The sequence below is a fragment of the Phacochoerus africanus genome, chromosome 16, assembly GCF_016906955.1.
Source record: "Phacochoerus africanus isolate WHEZ1 chromosome 16, ROS_Pafr_v1, whole genome shotgun sequence".
Lineage (NCBI taxonomy): Eukaryota > Metazoa > Chordata > Mammalia > Artiodactyla > Suidae > Phacochoerus > Phacochoerus africanus.
Genome location: NC_062559.1, coordinates 3,112,864 through 3,132,510, shown reverse-complemented (window position 1 = coordinate 3,132,510; position 19,647 = coordinate 3,112,864). Strand labels below are relative to the sequence as shown.

The 19,647-nt window shown below is 55.0% G+C and overlaps 1 protein-coding gene across 1 annotated transcript in view; it reads left to right on the top strand.

Annotated features, from left to right (window-relative positions):
- Positions 1–19,647, top strand: part of LOC125117667 (dipeptidyl aminopeptidase-like protein 6) — a 260,710-nt gene that overhangs the window by 176,880 nt on the left and 64,183 nt on the right. The window contains exons 7-9 of the mRNA XM_047763699.1: positions 13,575–13,698; positions 14,673–14,711; positions 19,123–19,230. Coding sequence (XP_047619655.1) covers positions 13,575–13,698; positions 14,673–14,711; positions 19,123–19,230 — 271 coding nt within the window. The remainder of the gene's footprint in view (positions 1–13,574; positions 13,699–14,672; positions 14,712–19,122; positions 19,231–19,647) is intronic.

Below are 19,647 nucleotides of genomic sequence, written 5' to 3'. Positions count from 1 at the left end.
CGTCATCGGGCTTTCTGTCAGTGGAGCCCCGTTTCCAAGCACGATTTAGAGCGTCACGGCCTCTGCCGGCTCCAGGAGCTGAGGGGTGGATCCTGTTTCCAGAAACAGAATTGGCGGGGTTGGCGGGACGTATTGACAGAGCTCATCCTGTTGTTAGCGGCTGGTTTGGGTGCATTTTATTTTCTGATCAAAATAACTGGGTCAGATCTATCTCAGTGCCGTGGTCTGAGCATCCGTTTCATTTGGTCCCCAAGTTCAAGCAGCTTGGGGACCGGTTATGCTCTGAGTCCACTGGTACCAGCCTTAAACCTCTGTCTGCTGAGAACATCCATGGAGACTAGAAGGGGACTGCACGGCACCAGGGCCCGCTCGTTACCGGTTCTGCAAGTCCGCGTGGGCCCAGTGGGGCCGGGGGGCTCCACTCTGAGACTCAGCAGATACCCACCCCCGTTTTGCCCTAACTCTAGCCTCGGTCTTCACTGTTGAGTTACAGTGGCTTCTGGCAGCTCCTAGAAGGGCAGGAGCTGTGGCCTCGGCTGCTCTCACTCCTTCACAGGCCCAGCTCAGGGACAGATACCCAGCACCCGGTTCCAGTGTCTGGGATGTGCCAGCTTCTGGGGCGGGTTCCGCTGCATCTTTGTGGGACCACCTGCCCGAGGTTCTTTCAGCTCTTCCTTCTGCAGCGACGTGCCGAGGGCTGTGAGGGCCTCAGCCAGACAGGCCAAGTGCAGGACTCCCCGCCACCTCTCCCTCCCTGCCCAGGAGCAGCCTCCGCGCCCTGGCTCGGGCAGCCGAGCCCAAGGCCTGCCTCTCAGTCAGTCCTTCCTGGGGGAGCGGAACCTGTATCTGTGCTGGTCGGAAAGTCGGATCAGCATGGCTGGTAGGAGTTGCGCTGCAGCAGGAGAAAGCGCCCAGTTCCGGCTTTGTCTCCCCTCCCGAAGACCCACCTGGCTGATTGTTTGCCTCTAGCCCCCCGCTCCCTGCCAAGCCTCCTGGGGCCTGGTCCAGCAAACCCTCCGAATTAATATGGAACGTCACCTGGAAAATTTAAGCCATCTGTTTGAGTTAATTGAAAATCTCGTGGAGTCAATTTGGTGATGCTGTTTCCGCAGGCTTGATTAGCTTCAAGGACAATGAAAAATTAGTCAGGGCTTTTGCTGTTCAGACGCCGCCTCTGGGCTTCTGCGTCTCCGATCTCCTGAGCTAAGTGCAAGGATGCTGTTCCCACGCCGTGCACACGGCAGTGTGGTTGTGTCACGCTTGCTCATCGCCGCCCCTGTCACCCCCTTGGGATTTCTCAAAGTGAGCACAGCTCTATCAGAGCCGCCGGTTCCTGAGCCTTTGTTGTTTGCATCCTTTAGGCTGAGAGTTTCGCGTGAATGTTGGTTACGATGCAGCAGAGGGACAGGCCTTGAGCAAACTGTTCCAAGCGGTGAGGACTGCAGGTGTGAGCGGGGCGTGGGAGAGAGACCCCCGGTTGGAGGCGTCCTCAGCCCAGCCCTGCCCGCCTTCGGGCCAGGGGACTCCATGCTGTGGGGCCGCCCTCTGTGTTGTGGACTCAGGCAGCCTCCTGGCCTCCACCCGCTGGAGCCCCCGTGATGTCAGAGATGCCCCAGGCTGCAAACCATGGGTTCCGAGTGAAGGTACTCCCTCGAGCCACCTATCTGGGTTCAAAGCCCAGGTCAGCGATCTTGGGCAAGTTACTCTTCTCCTGCTTCATTCTGCTTCCTCATCTGCAAATTACAGATAGCTGTTAGGAGTGAAACGGTTTGGAGTTCCCGTCGTGGCGCAGTGGTTCACGAATCTGACTAGGAACCATGAGGTTGCAGGTTCGATCCATGGCCTTGCTCTGTGGGTGAAGGATCCGGCGTTGCCGTGAGCCGTGGTGTAGATCACAGACGCGGCTTGAATCCTGCATTGCTGTGGTTGTGGTGTAGGCCAGTGGCTACAGCTCCGATTCGACCCCTAGCCTGGAAACCTCTGTATGCCTCGGGAGCGGCCCTAGAAAAGGCAAAAAAAAAAAGAGTGAAAAGGTTTGCTCTTGTGGGTGGTCGTGAAAGTCCAGCAAGATGAGGGACAGAGCCCAGGGCTGTCCTCCTGTCTCCCAGCTATAAATGGATCCCACCTGTGGGCCAGCAACACGCACCTTTGGAACTCAGCCCTGCTCAGCCCTCAGACCTCCAGGTCCCCTTCTCACGGCCCGCCGACGTCGCCCCTTAAATGGTCAGACGGTGATTCTCGGGCAAAGTAAATGAGCACGCGTCGCAGGTTTTATGAACTCGTTAATGAATAAGGGAACCAGTGAGATACTAGAACCAGTCCAAAGGGCATTGGAGAAGCTCCGTGTATGTGGACAGTCTGAGAAAGAAATGTGATGTTAAGTCTGGGGGTTGTGGATCCCCAGGCCCCTAAACTGCGACCTTGGTGGTACCCGAACCCCATGCGCTGTCCACCCACTAGAGTTGCCCAGGCCATCGACAGCCAAGCCCAGTGTTGCATAGGCATGATGCCCAGAGGTGGCCTCTGCTCTTTACAAGTCTCAGACCCCAAACGGAGCTCAATCAAAACAGAATCCCTGGTTCCTCCTACAAACCTGCCCCGGCCGCCCTCCCATCTCTGTTCAGGCAGCAGCATCTTCTGGTGCTCAGGCCCTGCCTCCCGCTGTGCAGCCTGCAGGATCGTTCTCCCGGCGTCGCCAGCATCCATGGCACCTCCCCTGTCCGTCCCTCGCCGCCGGCTGCCAGCCAGGCCCTCTCTGCTGCACCCCTGTCCCCAACCCCCAAATCCCCTTCAACAGTGTCAATCACTGCCCCCTCCGCTCAGAACTCCCTGTGGTTTCCTGTTTCTCTTAGAGTAAAAGCCAAACTTCCTACAATGACCTAAAAGCCCCAAAAGCCCTGCCAACCTCTGTCCCATGTGCCATACCCTGCTCAAGCCAGCTGGGCTCACCCTTGTCAGGGGCTTGGCGCTTCTGGAAAGTTCCTCCCACACGGGCCAGAGTCAGTCCGCAGGTCCTGGCTCAGTTCCCCTCTCTCCTTGCTCTGGCTTCCTTCACAGGACTAATCCCAGCGGGATACTCGACACACTTTCTCTCCTGTGTCCCTGCCCCGCCCGTCACCTAGAAGGCCACGTCCGTGACGCAGGGGTTTTGTCTGCTTCCTGCGAAGCCCGATCTCCGGTTCTGGATCAGAACTTGGTCATGGTGCAAACTCAGTGCCCCTTTGCCAAATGGGCACGTAGACTTAGAATTAGCCAGGAAGGAGCTCCCATCGTGGCTCAGCAGGTTCAGGACCCGACGTTGTCTCTCTGAGGATTTGGGTTCGCCTTGCTCAGTGGGTTAAGGACCCAGTGTTGTCACAAGCTGTGGCATAGGTCACAGATGTGGCTCAGATCCCGCATGACTGTCTGTGGCTGTGGTGTAGGCCGGCAGCTGCAGCTCCAATTCGATCCCTGGCCTGGAAACTTCTATATGCCACAGATGTGGCCATTTAAAAAGTAGGAGAAGGAGTGCCCATCGTGGCTCAGTGTGAGTGAACCTGACTGGTATCCATGAGGACGCGGGTTTGATCCCTGGCCTCACTCAGCAGGTTAAGGATCCGGCGTTGCCATGAGCTGTGGTGTAGGTCTCAGAAGCGGCTCGGATCTCACGTTGCTGTGGCTGTGGTATAGGCCGGCAGCTATAGCTCCGATTAGACCCCTAGCCTGGGAACCTCCATATGCCTCGGGTGCGGCCCTTAAAGGACAAAAAGACGAAGGAGGGAAGAAAATTAGCAGGACCAGGAGAGCAGGTGAGGTTTCCAAGGTTGGCAGCGGCAGGACAGACATAAACCAGAGGGGCTGGTGGAGGAGGTGTGTTTGCAGGCTCCTGGGCGCCTCTCTGGGCCCATAAAAGCCTGTTTCCAGTGCCAGGAGAACCTCTTTCCTGCCTGCAGGCAGAAGAGGGGCAGGTTCTTCTGGGTTTGCTGCTTCATAACTGCCTGCAGCTCAAAGTGACTTTTATGTCAAAATGGCACGTCTGGGGTGCCACCGTCCGGTGTTCTTTAACACTAAAGGAACGAATCTAGAAAAGGCAGAGACAGCTGTTGCTGGGTCTTTGGGCTGAGTGACAGGTGGTCGGCTGTGTATCCGTGCCAACTCCTGCTTCTTCGGTCTGCTCCTGAAACCTGCAGGCACGGCCCTTTCCTTCTCAGTGGGTTGTGTGTCTGACGGCTGCTTCCAGGAATCCCTGCACACACAGAGGCAGCAGCCACCCTACCCCCACCGCCCCATCGCTGGAGGACGAAAGCCCACATGGCCGCAGTATGGACGGTGGCCTCACCTGGGGGGGAGCGCCATACTGAGAAAAAAAAACTCTGGGCTTTGCCAGGGAAAGGCTCCAACTAGAAAGTCTGTTGTAATAGCGAGAGCGGTCCCATCTCAGAAACCTGTGTCATCTCAAAATCAAACAAAAACCTGTTTTCTTACATGGGGTAGAGAAGGAGTTTCCCCAGGCTGGGCTGACTCTTTGGAGGAACGTGTCCGCCGTGGTTGGCGGGTTCCCAGGAGAAGCTGTAAGGGGTGCATTCCCCCCTGGGGGGGACGCTTGCCAGGTTGTGGGGCAAAGAGGTGACACGATGGAAATGGACTTCAAAAAATGACTTGTCTCAGGGTCACGTCGTTCTTGTGTTTTGCAACGTGCAACGTGCCCGCAGGTGTTCCTGTCCAGCCGTGAGCCCGCTCCCAGGGCCTCTCGGATGGGGGGGCAGACCCTTCCGCACGGGCAGCGTTTCGTACTTGGTGTCGTTTCAGTTTGCTCCATGATGCCTTCTATTAAAGAGCGTCATTTGATAAAAAACCTCTCTCTCGGAGTGTTTTTGCCCCAGCTTAATCCATGGAAGGAGCATCACTGGGAAATGCCAGCGTCCGTCGCAGGCTCTTTATTTCACGAGATCAGCGGGCCTTTGGCTCCCTTGGCCTTGATTGGCACACAGCTGTCAGAACCTTTGCCAGAATTTGAAAAACCAAGAAGTGACACGGCACATTAATCCCTGTGAGGGAGACAGCGCTCTATGAATATTTTACGGCAAACAAATGGACGAATGAAAAATTCATACACTGCTCCTCGGGAAGAGTCACTATCTTTTGATTTGAAGGCACGTTTGGCTGGAGAGTCGGGAAAAGGCTGTAATATTTTTCCAGCCAAGCTGTGCTCTTCAACAAGTGCGGGTCCCACGTGCTGCAGGGCCTGGCACAGCCCCGCTCGCGCCCATCAGGACGGGCCTCACTCTGCACGGAAGTCCGTGGTTCCCTGTCTCCCCACAAACGGTGAGCCCCCCGAAAACCGGGCCCTGGGTACATCTGCACCCCCCCAGCCCCAGGAACCGCGTCCACTGCGTGCTGAGCCCTGCGGACGGAGCGCTCTTTGAAAGAGTAAAGGTATTTATGGGCAGAAAGGGCTTCAGAACAAAGCGAACGGCGATCGCATTTCTTCCAGGAATCTCTGCTTCCTGTGAAACCGCGTCGGGCTCTTTTTAAAATGCAGTTTCTAAGTCCTCAAGATACGATGATCTGTTGTCTGTACCTCACTTCCTCTCGACTTGGAATCCATCCTTGTGTGTTTCAACGCCCAGCTCCAGCTCGCCTTCCTAAATCCGCCCGCTTCACAGCCCGTTGTCTCCTCGCCTTTAACTGCGGCCGATTTCTCTTTCTTCTCCAGCACCTCCTCTGCCTACCGGCGCGTGTAGTCACTCAGAGGACACGCTGAGTGAGGGCGGAGGTGGAGACAGAGCTCGGACGCGCCCTCCTGTGGGTGCCCCGTCCCCACCAGCATCACTCGTCTCACCTGGTCTGCTGGTCCTCAAACTGGGACCTCAGTGGAGCCACCTGGGGGCCTCCTTAAACCAGGCGCACCCCCCCCCCACCGGAGTTTGCATTCAGTGAGTCTGCGGTGATGCCTGGGAATCTGTATTTCCATCCCGCCCCCCAGGCGCTGCTGGGCTGGGGACCTGAGAACCACTGACCCCCGGTAATTGAATGCTGGGTGCAGAGGCCGTTTCCCCTCCAGGGCCGGGCACTTGGCAGGTTTGCATGGACACCCGGTGTCATGACTTCTCTCTGGACAGGCCCCTCCGCCCCGCGCGTGGGTGACCACAGGCGGCCTGCCCCCTCGCTGTGGCCAGGCCACGCACAGGTGCACGACGCAGGTGTCTAAGGGGCTGTGTTTTCAACCAGACCCATCCCTCCTCACCCCAGGTCTGCTTCCTGTCTTCTAGAAACGGGGTGAAGCCTTTCCTGCTGTCTCAGTTAGTGTGGGTATGTTCCTTCATGATAATCACGATTACATTTCTGGAGGGAGAAGACAAAGAAATGTGATAAGCCCACCGACTTAAATCGGAAACTTGGAACCTCCATATGCCACGGGAGCGGCCCAAGAAATGGCAAAAAGACAAAAAAAAAAAAGAAAAAAGAAAAAAGGAAGAAAGCTCTGAATACTGACCCAGGAGGTGCACCCAGGAGGAGCTTTTATCTTCAGTTACCTTCTTCTTATGTAAAAAGGCATCTCTGTGTTATAGAAAATAATAATCTCTTTGAGTTCCCATCGTGGCTCAGTGGTTAACGAACCCAGCTGGGATCCATGGGGCAATCCCTGGCCTCACTCAGTGGGTTAAGGATCTGGCATTACGATGAGCTGTGGGATAGGTCAAAGATGAGGCTCGGATCCCATGTGGCTGTAACTGTGGCTGTGGTGTAGGCCAGCAGCTGTAGCTCCAATTTGGCCCCTAGCCTGGGAACCTCCATATGCCCTAAAAAGACAAAAGATAAAAAAGAAAAAAGAAAAAAAAAAATCTCTTGCCATCCCCTTACTCACTATAGGCATTTTGACAGATTTTCTTTTGAAATTGTTTTTCCCTAGAAATGCACACTCATTCTTTGCGTGTTTGGTTTTTAATAAGTCTGTCATTTTCCCAGCACAGCTTATTTAAGTGTTCTTTTCCCCACCAATCTGGGATAACACTTGTATGAAATATTCTTATATATGACAGAAAAGAATATAAAAATATATACATGTATGACTGAGCCACTTTGCTGTACAGCAGAAATTGGCACAACATTGTAAATCAACTAGGTTTTAATTTTTAAAAAATCTCAGATAAACGATTCTGCTCTAACATAGACCACGGTCATGGAAGGCGGTCCATCACTTGTAAATCCACTCCCTGTTAGGTGAGTAAAAAACTCTACTGTGGAGTTCCCGGTGTGGCTTAGCGGTTGACAAACCTGACTAGCATCCAAGAGGACACAGGTTCGATCCCTGACCTCGCTCAGTGGGTTCAGGATCTGGCGTTGCCGTGAGCTGTGGTGTAGGTCCCAGACCCGTCTCAGATCTTGCATTGCTGTGGCTGTGGCTGTGGCTGTGGCTGTGGTGTAGGCCAGCAGCTACAGCTCTGATTTGAACCCTAGCCTGGGAACCTCCATATGCTGCAAGTGCAGCCCTGAAAAGCAAAAAAAAAAAAAAAAGAAAGAAAGAAAAAAAGAAAAATCCCTACTGTATCATTAATAATGGTTGGTATAAATTGCCTCCAATTAACCTTCCTTTTTAAAACCATCTTGGCCATTTTTGTCCATTTCTTTTTACATGTGAACTTTAGAGTTATTTTATTAGATGCCTTCCCCCTCAGAAAAGAAACTCATTGGTTTTCCTCCTGGAATGAAATTCATTCCTTCAGAAAATGTTATGCATTGACTGTGTGTGAGGCACAGGGCAAAAGGTGCTGAAGGAACAGAAAGCCGGTGGTGTGGCCTCTGCCCTCGTGAGGCTGAGAGAGAATCAGTTCAGGTCTCCCCAAATGCATCTTGGTTCTTTTTTTTTTCTTTCTTTTTTTTTTTTTTCAGGGCTGCACCTGCAGCATGTGGAGGTTCCCAGGCTAGGGGTCGAATCGGAGCTGCAGCTGCTGGCCTACACCACAGCCACAGCACTAGTTCCCAGCCGCATCTTCGACCTACACCACAGCTCACGGCAACACTGGAGCCTTAACCCACTGAGCGAGGCCAGGATCGAACCCACATCCTCATGAATACTAGTTGGTTTCATTACCACTGAGCCACCGAGGGAACTCCTTGAATTGCTTTTAGTATAGAGTATATTCAAGTAGAAGAGAAGCTTTAAACAGGAAGGTATCAACTGTTAAAGACACATTGAAGTATTAAATATCATTAAGACCCAGAGCAGCAGAGAAATTTCAGATCAGCCTAAATTTGTATCATTTCTCAAAACTTCATTCCTTATTACTGGATTGTTGTGGCCTTTCCTTTTCCGCGGATCTCTGATTCCGTCAGGTGGTTTTAGGTGTTTTGTTACTTTCCCTGGACTTTGGAGAATGCTCTAACCCGCACGCCCGTGTTTGCAGTGACGCAGGTGTCCCTTTGGCTGTGTCTCCCGAGATCTCGTCCCTTCGTGTTGCTCTGCTTCCTCCACCAGGAACGCTTAGGACTCAGCCGTGAGGACCCCCTGCCATTTGCTGGGTTCCTCTGTGATGCCTTCTGCGGGGGGGCTTCCCTGATTTTCCTCAATTTCCCTGGATGCCGTCTCTCCTGTCTTCAATTTCAGCTCTTTGCAGCCTCCTCTCCCCCCTCTGCCCCATCCTGTTTATTGACGGCTTCGTCCTCTTGTTTTTAGTGTGATTTGCCTTCTCCTCTTCACGGACTGCCCTTCCCAGACCCCACCCTGGAAGGAGCCCCCCCCGCCACGTGGCATTGGGCCACCGCAGGTGTGACAGCTCTGTCCACTCCCCTCCCTGCCTTCAGGGGCCGGCTGAACCCTTCCTGGGAATGCGGGAACTCGCCATCCAAGCCGCAGCACCCGCCTGGTCCTCTGCTGGGCGAGGCTGAGCGTCCCCTCGGCCTTCTTGAGAGCTCTTCGGTGACATTCTAAGTCAGCGGGTAGCCATGGAAAATTACGATCCTCTGTAACACCGAGGCGGTAAAGGTTTGGCTTCCCAGATTCCTGCCTATAAAAGTCCAGTGTTTCTGAGGATCAGAAAAGGGGGCAGGAAGAGGGTTTCCTTCAGCTCCTCACCGGCTGGTTTCCGTGGTGAAGCAAACTCGGGCATCCCAAGTTCATCCGCCTCCGTCTCTTACAGCTGGAGGCTTTCAGCGTTCGTTTTGAGTGATGCTGGACTTTTCGTCTCTTCGCGTATTTAACACAGAGTTGGCAAAGGCAGACATGGCATGTGCTCAGCGTCCCGTGTGGGTTCGTGGAGTCCTTGCTTGGTGAGTCTGTGCTGGGGGCGGGGCGGGGGGGGCACACAGCCCCTCCCTGAACAGTCGGCAGTGACCTGGCACAGGCCTGGGCTGGGTCCTCGACACGAGCCTTAGCGTCAGCATCCGCTCCGTTTTTCCTGCATGTGACCATTCAACTCACGGCTTTGAAAGCAGGGAAGATGGAAGATACGCTAGGACCTGGGAGACCTTTTTTTATTCTACTTAAGGACTTCCCAGGGCCAGCGTCTCTAAATGGACACCTGTCTTCTCTTGCTTTCCCCGAACCTGTGATGTTAGAGAAGTGTCGTTCCACCCAAAGCATCACTTCTCGGCGAGGACCAGGACTCCTCCTTGAAATACCGCGAGCGCGCCTTTGAAATGGGCTTATTCCTGGTGACGCCTTATCTTTGAGGACTGTCTTGAGTATTTTGGGGTGTTTTTTTTTTCTTGTCTTTTTGCCTTTTCTAGGGCCACTCCCGCGGCATACGGAGGTTCCCAGGCTCAGGGTCGAATCGGAGCTGTAGCCACCAGCCTACACCACAGCCACAGCAACAGGGGATCCGAGCCGCATCTGCAACCTACACCACAGCCACAGCAATGCTGGATCTGAGCCACATCTGCGACCTAGACCATAGCTCATGGCAACGCTGGATCCTTCACCCACGGAGCAAGGCCAGGGATTCAACCCGCAACCTCATGGCTTCTAGTCGGATTCGTGAACCACTGCGCCATGACGGGAACACCTGTCTTGAGTTTTTTAAACGACCACCAAGGGTGGTCATGGATGCCATTTGCAGAACTAGGAACCATCGACGAGAGATGAGATGTCACTCTACAGGTAATGAGACCTGAGCGTGATGTTCTGAAGGCCGCTCGGAAGAGGTCCCCAAGCTGCTGGATGAAGGGTGACGAGATGGGATACCTGCCTAGAGGCCAGGAAGCATCACCGCCTCTCCGCGAGGTGATGATGTCATCTTTCCAGAGTCCTCTGTGATTTTTATTGTCTCATGAGTTAAAAAAAAAAAACAAAAAACAAAACAAAAAAAACCTCTCATTATATTTCATCACCATGAAAGCCTCTAAAGGCGCCGTAAGATTTTTGTGAATTTCCCGTGGGACAGATGGAGCTGGGCGTGCACTTCTGTATGGTGTCATGTACCGTTGTCGGAGCAAAGTTCCTCCAGCCTCCGAGGGCGGCCGCATCCCACCCCTTCTTCCAGGTGATGCGCCACAGCCCAGCAAAGGAGCCGCAGCACCAGGCAGGTGGGGCCACGTGTAACCGTCGCAACTCGCAGTACCGTTACTGTTTTCTTTGTACAGCGTGTCTCCTGTGACAAATTCGGAAAGTGAAAAAAGGGGAGCACGACTGCTGCTCGTGTGGTCCCCGGGCAGGTGCTTGCACGTCTGGAAAGTGGCAGATCTCCGCAGAGGGAAGTCCTGACCCCCTCTGCCCGCGCCCCGCCCGCCCGCCCTTTCCGGCCACGACCTGAAACGGGAACAGCAAGGTGTTCATTGACCACACAGTTGCGTTGGTGCTGCCGACGCGGCCCCACCCCCATGCCATCCTCACAGCTCCGTGACCCGCTGCTGTGATTCACTCTGGGGGGCCACCAAGGAGTTTATTCCCAAAAGGAGACGTTTGAAGTCATCTCCTTACTTGAGTTACAGTGGAAATTTGAGAGTAGTATGTGGTCACTGGTGGTCTTGCTCTCAACCTTTAGTCCGGCTCCCCTGCATCCTCCATATTCACACACGTGTGTGTGTGTGTGTGTGTGTGTGTGTGTGTGTGTGTGTATGCGCGAGCACGTGCACATCACCCAATTGTAGCAAGAATCCTGTCACGTCATTTTAGCCAGAATCCCCCATCCTCAAAGTCTGGTGGCCTTTCTCAGCCCCACCCTCCTCCAGGGGATGTGTGGCCACCTGGCCTGCCTTCAGAATCCCGTGGTCAGTCTCACCCGAACCGCCTTGTCCCTGCTGTTCCCTCTTGGCAGTCGTCCATCCACTGCCCCCTCCCTTCTCCCCACGTTTCCTGGCTGCATTCGAAGTCGAGCCCCTCTCTCTCCCCCTGCAAATCGCCACTGTTTGTGGCCTCACTCCAGTTGCAGTAGCACTGGATAAAGTCAGCCTTACCTTTGAAACAAATGCCAAAACACTTTTGTCTTTCATATTCGGCCTAAAGGATGCTAGCACAGAAGAATACCGTGAAAACTAGAAGGAGGCAAAGAATGAAGGAAACAACAGGGTCCCTCTTAATTAGTATGGAGGCCCTGGGAAAAAACCGTCATCCCTGGAGGCTGGCTGGTTTTGTCTCCCTTGATTTCACTGATGAAATATATTTAGTGCAGTTTGTCACTGGGACCCCACATCACACCTCGACCAGACCGGCTGCATCACACCTCCCCACTTGGCCCAAAAACAAGACTTAACTCAGGTCCTCGCCCAGGCCCTTCAGCTCCCCGGCTCTCTTCAGTGTGTGTCCGACAGAGACCAGAGACCATTTATGACATGATTAAAAATTAAAGATGTTACCTGCGCAGCAGGGCTGGGCACAGACCTGAGTTATTTTGAAGGCACAAAGCTGAACACGTGTTTCATGCATGAAGTCATTCAGGCAGATGGCCCCGTCCCACTGCTTTTGTTTTGTTTTGTTTTTGTTTTTGTCTTTTTTGCTATTTCTTGGGCCGCTCCCGCGGCATATGAAGGTTCCCAGGCTAGGGGTCCAATCGGAGCTGTAGCCACCGGCCTACGCCAGAGCCACAGCAACGCGGGATCCGAGCCGCGTCTGCAACCTACACCACAGCTCACGGCAACGCCAGATCGTTAACCCACTGAGCAAGGGCAGGGACCGAACCCGCAACCTCATGGTTTCCAGTCGGATTCGTTAACCACTGCGCCACGACGGGAACTCCCGTCCCATTGTTATAAACGTGGCTCCAAGCTTCCAGGCAGTGAAACGGCAGCAAAACAGGGTCCACAGAGAAGCCACTAGAAGGATGCGTTAGTTCCCAAGCAGGGGCCGCAAGAGCACAGGGTGAGAAGGCAGATCCTGTAAACACCCGGACCCAGGATCCCCGGGGCCTCTGGGCTTGCAGAGCAGACAGTGTGAACAGAAACAGCCGCATTTCAGAAAATCACAGAAACGGAGAAGGTAGAAAGCACACAGGTCAGGCTGTGCCCAGTGACCCTCCAGCCGCCGCCTCCATGAAGCCACGAGGGCTGGGACGTGCGATCTGGGCCCTGCTCGCCCTGCGGGAGCCGATGGCCTGGCTCTGAGGCCTGGACTTGCTCTCGATGTGGGTTAAATGGATAGAAGCAGATCTGAGGAAGGGAGGGCAAGCAATTTGGTCTCCTGGCCGGTGGAAGCCTGGCTCAGAGCACCTGGTCGTGCAGGCCTTTCTGTTGACGGTAATTACCGGACGCACTGGAGCTCTTTCCAGGGTCACGGGAGTGTCAGCAGCTGTGCTGTGTCTTAGTGATAAGGGATCTGGTCAGACCACGCCATCATCACCCTGAACCTGCCATCTCATTGCAGACAGAGCCGGGACAGGTGGCAGGACCCGTGTTCTCGGGCTTCTAGAACAGCCGTGGAGTCAGCCGAGGATGTTCCTTGTGTGCAGTTATTCTCTTGGCGTCGCCTTTTTCCTCCTGTGTACCTTTTTTCCCCCTAAAAATCCCGTTAGGAGGGCTGTGGGTAACTGCATTAATTCCCAGAAGCCCCAGTAGCCCCCTGCTAAGTACGGGGCAGCCTGGAACACGGTGGGGCTTTGGGTTTGGGTAAAAGCAGGTGTAATATGCAGAATGTCAAACAAGTCCTCTGGGGCCTGGAGCCACCAGCCAGTTTCCCTAATTAGCTCGGGAATGTCCCTGGGGATCAGACTTTACAGAAAAGGGAAAGGAGCACAGAGGCGTCCTCAGCTCCGGGGGGAAGGGGGAGGGGGAAGTTACGCGTTCAGCGGCCCCCCTACCTTCTCCAAGCCCTTCCTCACTCTGGCTCTGTTGGCCTCTGGAGACCCCCTGGCGGCCTCAGTCACATGGAGTCGTGCGGCTGCCTGGACCGTGGTGTGCAAGCAGGGTCAGCAGACAGTGTCACCAGAGGGGCAGGGCCCAGGGCCATCCTCCTGGGGGGGGGTGGTGCGGGGCAGGGACCGCTGGTGCAGGTGCACGCCTCTGGGAGGAGGGGCAGCTTGCGGGAGGGGCAGCTTGAGAACCGCATTCCGGCCTGCTGATTCCAGGCCAGGCCCTGCTGGGCTTTCCCCGGAGCCCCAGCCGTGACCAGCGCCGGGCGGGCGCGCCCGGTCCCGCCTCGCGCTCACTGTGCGCTCTGTTTCCAGGGAATACTACATCACCATGGTGAAGTGGGCCACCAGCACCAAGGTCGCCGTGAACTGGCTGAGCCGGGCGCAGAACGTGTCCATCCTGACCCTCTGCGACGCCACCACCGGCGTCTGCACCAAGGTACGGGGTCTGGGGTCGGGGGGCGCCGAGTAGGGGGATGCCCTGAAGTCAGCTCTGGGCCCCATGCTCGCGCGGCTGGTCCAGGCCCTGCCTGCGTCCGGCTCTCTGCTTGGGTGCCACCTTGTGGACGGATTGAGAACTGCCGCAGGCTCAGGGCTAACCCCTGGCGCACAGCTCCCAGGCCAGTCCCTTCCCTTTCTCCTCGCTCACCTCTGCATTGCACACGAGCCTGCTCCTCATCCTCTGCCTGACACTCGGAGAGGGAGCCCAGGACCCAGCACTTTAGCCCTGCCTGCCCATTTCAGGCCCTCTGTCCCCCATCAACCAGAGCCAGCCTGTGGGTGGCCACCGGCAGGTCTCCTGGTGTTGGTCAGTGAAACCGATTCATAAACCCAGGCAGGTCTTTCAGAAACTCTTTTTTGGCCCTAAATTTTATTTCCCAGCTGAAAGAAAAAAAGCTGTGCTGTGACTTGGGAGAGGCCCCCAAACAGTAGCCCCCCATCCCCCCGCCAGCCGCAGGGCACAAGGACGGTTTTGAGGCGAATGGTAGCGAGCTGTCTCTGAATCCAGTGTCCTCACGTGGGCCCATGATTTACTGAGTCTTTCCTATAATTGAGAGATCCCAGGTTATTCTGCTGGGAGGGGAGGAGAGAGTGGACACTCAGCCAGGAGTTCTCACAGCCCACGTCCTCTCGCACCTGTGCCGCTGGTCTGGGGAGGGGCCGCGGTGAGACCGTCCTGCCAGTGGTCCTCCGATAAGGGCGCTCCCGCCCGGGAGCAGCGCAGGCACACGGGTGGCATCGAGGGGCCACCTAGCAGTTCTTGGTGGTCTGGTCTGGTCTGGTCTGGTCTGGCAGCACATAGCCTTCCACCTGGCTCTCTGAGGTCGCCTTTCGACACATGCTTTAAGTCCTCTTAACGTCTCGGTCTGCCAGGACTGCCCTCCTTCCTCTAATGCTTTGACTTCTTTTCAGAAACACGAGGACGAGAGTGAAGCCTGGCTCCACAGGCAGGTAACTATGCAGCGCCCGAGTCCCACATCCTCCGCCCACACCAGCCCCCAGATCCTTTCTCATGGTGAACCTCCAGGAAGCCCCAGGTAGACCCCCACGTGCGAGGCTCTGGTGGGTGGTGGGCTGCTCAGCCCTGGCTCACTGGGCCCCCTCGGGGCCCTAGTGCTGCTGGAGAAGCTGGCCTCCAGGAGGGGGCTGGCACATCCCTGCTCTTGTGCTTGTGTTTGCTGAGATCACAGTTCTCAGCTAGACGCTGTCCTTTTGATGCATTAAAATGGTGAGTCCGGGAGTTCCCTGGTGGCACGGTAGGTTAAGGATCCAGCATTGTCACTGTTGTGGCTCAGGTTGCTGCTATGGCGTAGGTTCCATCTCTGGCCTGGGAACTTCCAAATGCTTTGAGTGTGGCAAAAAGAAAAAGAAAAGAAAGGAAAGTGTGAGTCCAAAAACGATTGCCTCCGCTGAACCTACTTTGGTCAAAGAGAATGGAAATGCGGCTGATGTTCCTGTTTTTCCTGGCGTTGGGTTCACGATGTCCCCCTTGAGAGCGGGTCACCTTGAGTCTTCCCGGGGACCAGACTTCAGGACCGTATCTGGATTTCCCATCCTGGACTCAGATACGAGATACACGTGAAACAGGCTTTAGGAACTGGAGGTCAGGGGAGGTCGGGGAGGCCTGCAGGAAATCACTCGGACAAAAAAATTCAACCTCCACGGAAAAAAAAAAAAACCCCTCAGCACGGGTCTTTTTCCCTACAGTTCTTTCCTTCTCATTCTGCGCCTTAATGTTCGAAAGCGCAGGTGGAAAGTTTGGGAAGCTTCCCATCTTGTCCTGATGGGATGAAAATTGTCCAGAAATTCTGCGGGAAAGTTCAAATCGGATTCGCGTCCGAGAACGATGGCGGAGGGGCGCCCTGTGCCTCTTCGTGGACAGGACAGACTCCGTTTACGGAAAATAATTGAAGCTGGACGGCGCAGCGCTCAGCAGGGGCTGGCCAAGAACATTCCAGCTGCTCGGGGTACGCGTCGTCATCTGTGGAATGAGCGAGCTGGCCCCGCCTTCTGCCAGTTATCCCAGGGGTGGTGGCCTCATAAATGGCGCTTTTAAATCTGTCCTTCTCCTGCTCTGTGCCAGCCTGACGCAAAGGAGGCCTGCCCACCATGCCCACGTCTGTCTTCCTGCGTCCAAGGTGGAGGCCAAGGCCATGCTGGGAAATGCCAAGAACGAGAGCGCAGGGGCGTCTTCGAGTATTCGCTGGGGGCTTGCGTGGAGGTCTGAGAATGCCTGGACCAGCACCACGAGCTCCGGTGCCCAAAGCAGCAAGCAGGTGCAGTTCCTCTTAGAAGCAGACAAAATGCCGAGGAGATTGAGATGAAAGGGTCAGGACGAAAACCTTCTCTCCGTGGTCGTGTGTTGAACTCCCCCATGGATGGGTCGTCCCAGGCACCTGCTCGGCTTTGTGGCTTTCCCAGCAGGGATCCGCCGCTTCCGCTGAGCGCACATCAGCCACGCGCGCTCCACGGCGTCGACGGACGGACCGCAGCTTGTTCATCTGCGGGTGGCGTGGGTTGTTCTGCCTTTTGGCTGTTGTGAGTAGTGCTGCTGAGAGGGCGAGGCCAGCGGAAGGAGGGGAGGACCCCCTCAAGGACCCCCCTCCAGCCGCTGAGAAGGGAGTTCCTCACCCAGCGAGCTCCCTCTCTGCTCGGGGTATCCTGGGGTATAGGCCCCCCCCACATACACACACGTGCACACACACAAACACACTCACATACTCCCTCACACACACACCCTCATATATACACACATACAGGCACCCATACACTCACACACAAACACACACTCTCCCATAGACACACATGTAAACACACACTCACACACACACACCCCGTCACGGCTGCCGTGACCTTCAGAGTCCATCCTGGACCAGGTCCACTAGGGGCCCTGCAGGCCCGTGGCCATTGGGGCAGAACCCAGAGCCCAGAGCCCGTCTTCGTGTTTTGAAGACTCCCTCCCACAGGTCAGCTTCTGCCAGTCTTTCTTCTTTAAGTAGAATTTTGGTTTTGTGGTTGCAGAATTCAGGCAGGGAGAATCAGACAAGACGAACATGTCTGATCCACGGCAGGAATCGGCAGAAAGGGTCCAAGTCACTCACAAAGAGCCTCGCCAATGAAAAGGTCTCATGTTCTTGGGTGAGCTGTGCCTGGAGGTGGAGGGACCGGGCGTTGGCGGCAACGGCAAGTCTGGGGTGCAGGACGTCAGACACACGGCCCCTCAAAGCACGAGCTCAGAACCAGGATCAAGACCCAGGTCTCCTCATCAAAAGTCTTGCATTTTTCCTCGAAAAATCCATCTCCGGCACGAGAAACCGCATCTCTGGGGGGGTCGAAGAAGACTCTCGCCCTGGAATGTCCCCAGGATCCGCGCAAAGATGACATTTCGATGCCGGAGGCCTTCTTGGTGTAAAAACAATACTTCTGGCCAGAATTAATTATTTATTGCATTCGTTCAGAGCATTTTTCTCTGCCAGAAGTGCGAACCCGTCCCCAGGACACTGAAGCAATATTGCGGTGCCCATCCCGCAGTGGGCAAATAAAAAGCACTTTTCAAAAGCCAGATTTGCCCCTGCGTTTTCCATTTCCTCAATTTTTAAATACCATGCTCCCGACTCGAAATAGAAAAACTAAATATTTGCAGATTACAGGTTTCATTTTCCTGCAAATATTCATGAAGATTAAATGTCACTTTAATCACCCGTTGGTTTATTTCTCTGGGCCTGTCCGATTTGCATGTGCTCACTCACCGCCGGGAAATGACTTTTCCTCGTGCCAGCTGGGGTTTATTTACCATTTGCTCTCGTCCGCCTTCGCGTGGAGCTCCTGGAGTCAGAAAATGCATATCGTCGCCGACAAATTGGTGCTCACGGTTGGGAACTTTCAAGCTGGAGCTGCAGCGAGGCTGCGACGCCACCCGCTGCGACCAAGTCCCTTTCTGCCCGTCCCTTTCTGCCAACAAGGCGACCGCCAACCCACGGGGCCCGGCTGCCGGGGCGGGGTGGGGGGTGTGTGGATACAGTGGCTGCTCCACCTTTGGGATGGGGCGGGAGGCGCCCGATGCGGTAACACGCAGCAGGTGCTGGCTTGAAATCCGCCCAGGAATTCTTTCCTCTGGGGGAAAACTGGGAGTGCTGGTTTTGTTTCCAGGGGAAGAGTGACCATAGATCCAAGCAAAGGTGCCATCGAGGGAGGGCCCCGCGGGAGATTTCCTCTAGACACCCTGCGATGAGCATGGGAGTCCAGGGGGTGGGGACTGCATGCTCCCACCTGCATCTCAGAACCTACCGAGTCCGTCCCTGTTCGCTTGTGTTTTGTTCTCTTGCCTCCTTGGTGGGCTGCTCAGTATGAGATGGGTTTTATCAAAAGAACAAAAGGCAGGATTGAAAGAAGAGCAGATCTTTGTAGGCAAAATCAGAATTCTGCTCTTTATGATGGATGCTGAATGCCCCTGATGATAGAAATGAACCTATTTCCAAACAGAAGTAGATGCACAGAGAACGCACATGTACAGCAAATTTGTGGTTACCAGAGGGAAGGAGGGGGGAGAAAAATGAGGAGTTTGGGATTAAGAAATACGCACTATTAAAACATAGTAGGCCTTGTATAAAACATACAAGGCCTGCTGTTTAGACAAGGAACTATATTCAATATAATAACCTATAAGGGAAAAGAATCTGGAAAAGAATAGATACGGTTTCAGTGCATCACTTTGCTGTACACGTGAAACTAACACGACATTGGAGATTGAAGATGCTTCAATTTTTTAATTTTTTAATTTTTTTTTTTTGTATTTTTAGGGCCGCACCCACAGCATATGGAGGTTCCCAGGCTAGGGGTCCAATAGGAGCTGCAGCCGCCAGCCTACACCACAGCCACAGCAATGCAGGATTCGAGCCACGTCTGCAATCTACACCACAGCTCACGGCAACACCGGATCCTTAACCCACTGATCGAGGCCAGGGATCAAACCCACAACCTCATGGTTCTTGGGTTCGTTAATCACTGTGCCACGACGGGAATTCCCCTTCAGTATTTTTAAGTGGTTTTTAAAAAGAATGCCCCTGGAGAATTTTACAGGGTACCTGGATTCCATGTGCCTGGATCAGTGGGATCCAGGATCAGCCCAGCACGCTCCCAGCACGGAGCACCTGTTGGGCTCTGCTTGGAGCTGTGTCCCTGGGGGACGCCTGTGCACCTCTGCCCAGGCTGTCGCCCCTGAACCCCTCATTGTTCTCTTGGAAAAGGGACGCTCCCTCATGATCCCCACGCAGCATCCCCCCTTTCAGCTGCGTCTCCCTGGAAATGACACGGAAACCACATGAAGCACGATAGAGACCTAACTGGTGGCTTTTGTCCCCAGAATGAAGAGCCGCTGTTCTCCAAGGACGGCCGGACGTTCTTCTTCGTCCGAGCCATCCCCCAGGGGGGACAAGGCAAGTTCTACCACATCACCGTGTCCTCGTCCCAGGTACGTCCCACTGGCTGCCAGTTCTACCGTGTGGGTGTCGCCCCCCCCCGTGGTCCCCCCCCCCAGTGTCCTTGGCATCTCCAAGGTCCCCAAAATAAATCCACCCCCCAAACCCCAAAGGGGGTTCCCAGGCGGGGCCTAACGGGGCGCTTGGGAGCCAGCTGTTCTGACCAGGCAGAGGCTCGAGTTTGCCCCTCCTGATATTAATCGCAGATATTAAGCGGCTTCAGACAGCGTCAGAGGCAGTCCAGGTGCATCGTCGGGTGTGAGCCTGAGGGTGCGTGTAGAGGACGGTTTGCCCATCCTGCCAGGCCGGCCTCCCCCTCGTGCGCAGGGTGTCCCCACCTCGCCGTTAGGCTCACGTGCTGCCCTGCTCTGTGCTGCGGCTACACTCACCTCTGGTGGGACAAGGGCAGA